Source organism: Bos indicus, unplaced genomic scaffold (assembly GCF_029378745.1).
Source record: "Bos indicus isolate NIAB-ARS_2022 breed Sahiwal x Tharparkar unplaced genomic scaffold, NIAB-ARS_B.indTharparkar_mat_pri_1.0 scaffold_84, whole genome shotgun sequence".
NCBI classification, from domain to species: Eukaryota; Metazoa; Chordata; class Mammalia; order Artiodactyla; family Bovidae; genus Bos; species Bos indicus.
The window spans coordinates 12,132-14,998 of record NW_027223741.1 but is presented as its reverse complement, the minus strand read 5'-3'; the positions used below and the strand labels follow the sequence as shown (position 1 = coordinate 14,998).

Genomic DNA, 2,867 nt, shown 5'->3' with positions numbered 1-2,867 from the left:
AGATTCAGAAAGAATACACTGGCATGTGGATGGCACTCTGTCACTCGCCTCTTTTTCAATTGCCCACTGGAAATGGCCCCATGTCCCTTTAAGCCCTACTCCCGGTTGAACCCTGCAGGCCTCCTTACCCTCTGCCCTGAAGTCATACCCTGGCCACATGGGTTCTGGTGGGGGTGGGGCCCTCTGTGACGTCACCAAGGGCCCAGCCCTGCCTGGTGCTCAGTCTCCAGGTGCCAGCACAGACCAGCGCACCAGGAGCCACTTGGTCTCAGCTCACGATGCGCTCTGTAATATGGTTATTTTTTTGGCCTACGTTTATCTCGTTTGTCTTTGCCTATGTGTTTTATGTTCTGAGAGATGAAGCCGAAGAACTGCCGAGGATGGTGCCCAGTGGAAGGCACTTCCGCGTTCGGCAGAATCAACCAGAGTATGCCCCAGGCTGGTTTGGGAGCAAGTGGCACTGGCTGTTAATCTTCCTCATGTTTTTGGTGATCCTGAAGTTTCCTGGAGGCGATGACAAAAGTAATGCGGGAACTCCTCCTGGCCGTCAGGGCTGTTCATCTGGCTCTCCAGGAAGAAAGAAGATAAGGCCTTCCCCCTACAAAGAGTCTATGTGCGGTGCCTTAACCCAGTCCGAGACGTCACTGATGAACCTTATGTCCAGGGTGAAGAATATGAAACTCACTGTGGCAACTGGTGATCAATGCCAATGTCCCAATATCGAGGTTCCTGGTGACGCACGGAATAATGTTACAATACTTGAGGTATGGGACACCGGAGACCCGGATGAAGTGGATTTTCACATCAAAGAAGAAAAGGAGTAGTTGAGTGTTGACAAAGTGTATCCAAACTAATAAAAGTATTTTGCAGCAAAAGGAAAAATGCCTCTGATATTTTTTATTCATGCTACAATTTTACCTTTTCCAGAATGTGGTATAATTGGTATCATGCAGTGTTTTCCAGACTGAGAGACCTGTGTTCGATCCCTGGCTTGGGAAGATCCCCTGGAGAAGGGAAAGGCTACCCACTCCAGTATTCTGGCCTGGAGAATTCCATGGACTGTACAGTCTATGGAGTCACAAAGAGTCGGACACGACTGAGTGACTTTCACTTTCACAGTGTATACCCTTTCCCAGAGTAGCTTATTATACTTTATAACATTCATTAAGGTATCATCCATTTATTTTTGTGATTTGATAGCCCATTTCTTTTTATTCTTGAATAATATTCTGTTATATTGATGTTCTGTAGTTAGTTTAAACATTCTGCTAGTAAAGGACATTTTGGTTGCCTCCAATTTGTGTGTGTGTGTGTGAGAGAGAGAGAGAGGGAATGAGTTAAGCTTTATAAAATTCATGTCCATGTTTCTGTGTGGGCATTAGCTTTCAAATCATTTGGTGAACTATCTAGGAGCAAAATAGCTAGATCATAGAGTATGACAATGTTTAGCTATGTTAGACATTGCTTCCAAAGTAACTGTACCATTTTGCATTCCCACTAACAACAAATGAGAGTTCCTGTTGTTTCTCATCTTTGCCAGTAACTGGTTTTGTCAGATTTTTGTATTTTGCCATTCCAAAGGGACTAGATCTGATAGATAGAGTGCCTGATGAACTATGGACTGAGGTTCGTGACACTGTACAGGAGACAGGGATCAAGACCATCCCCATGGAAAAGAAATGCAAAAAAGCAAAATGGCTGTCTGGGGAGGCCTCACAAATAGCTGTGAAAAGAAGAGAAGCGACAAGCAAAGGAGAAAAGGAAAGATATAAACATCTGAATGCAGAGTTCCAAAGAATAGCAAGGAGAAATAAGAAAGCCTTCCTCAGAGATCAATGCAAAGAAATAGAGGAAAACAACAGAATGGGAAAGACTAGAGATCTCTTCAAGAAAATCAGAGATACCAAGGGAACATTTCATGCGAAGATGGGCTTGATAAAGGACAGAAATGGTAGGGACCTAACAGAAGCAGAAGATATTAAGAAGAGATGGCAAGAATACACAGAAGAACTGTGCAAAAAAGATCTTCACGACACAGATAATCTCAATGGTGTGATCACTCACCTAGAGCCAGACATCCTGGAATGTGAAGTCAAGTGGGCCTTAGAAAGCATCACTATGAACAAAGCTAGTGGATGTGATGGAATTCCAGTTGAGCTATTTCAAATCCTGAAAGATGATGCTGTGTAAGTGTTGCACTCAATATGCCAGCAAATTTGGAAAACTCAGCAGTGGCCACAGGACTGGAAAAGGTCAGTTTTCATTCCAATCCCAAAGAAAGGCAATGCCAAAGAATGCTCAGACTACCACACAAGTGCACTCATCTCACACGCTAGTAAAGTAATGCTGAAAATTCTCCAAGTCAGGCTTCAGCAGTACATGAGCCATGAATTTCCAAATGTTCAAGCTCGTTTTAGAAAAGGCAGAGGAACCAGAGATCAAATTGCCAACATCTGCTGGATCATAGAAAAAGGAAGAGAGTTCCAGGAAAACATCTATTTCTGCTTTATTAACTATGCCAAAGCCTTTGACTGTGTGGATCACAATAAACTGTGGAAAATTCTTCAAGAGATGGGAATACCAGACCACCTGACCTCCCTCTTGAGAAACCTGTATGCAGATCAGGAAGCAACAGTTAGAACTGGACATGGAACAACAGACAGGATCCAAATAAGAAAAGGAGTACATCAAGGCTGTATATTGTCACCCTGCTTATTTAACTTATATGCAGAGTACATCATGAGAAACGCTGGACTGGAAGAAGCACAAGCTGGAATCAGAATTAACGGGAGAAATATCAATAACCTCAGGTATGCAGATGACACCAACCTTATGGCAGAATGTGAAGAGGAACTAAAAAGCCTCTT

At 43.3% G+C, this 2,867-nt stretch overlaps 1 protein-coding gene across 1 annotated transcript; it reads left to right on the top strand.

The window, feature by feature from the left end:
- Positions 1-380: 380 nt before the first annotated feature.
- On the top strand, positions 381-824 carry LOC139182096 (protein FAM209-like). Its single transcript, XM_070785565.1, has one exon. The coding sequence runs from the start codon at positions 381-383 to the stop codon at positions 822-824; it is 444 nt and encodes a 147-aa protein (XP_070641666.1).
- The last annotated feature ends 2,043 nt before the right edge of the window (positions 825-2,867 follow it).

What these genes read in the sequence shown, in the direction of transcription:
- LOC139182096 (XM_070785565.1), top strand. Translation starts at nt 381, where the DNA reads ATGGTGCCCAGTGGAAGGCACTTCCGCGTTCGGCAGAATCAACCAGAG.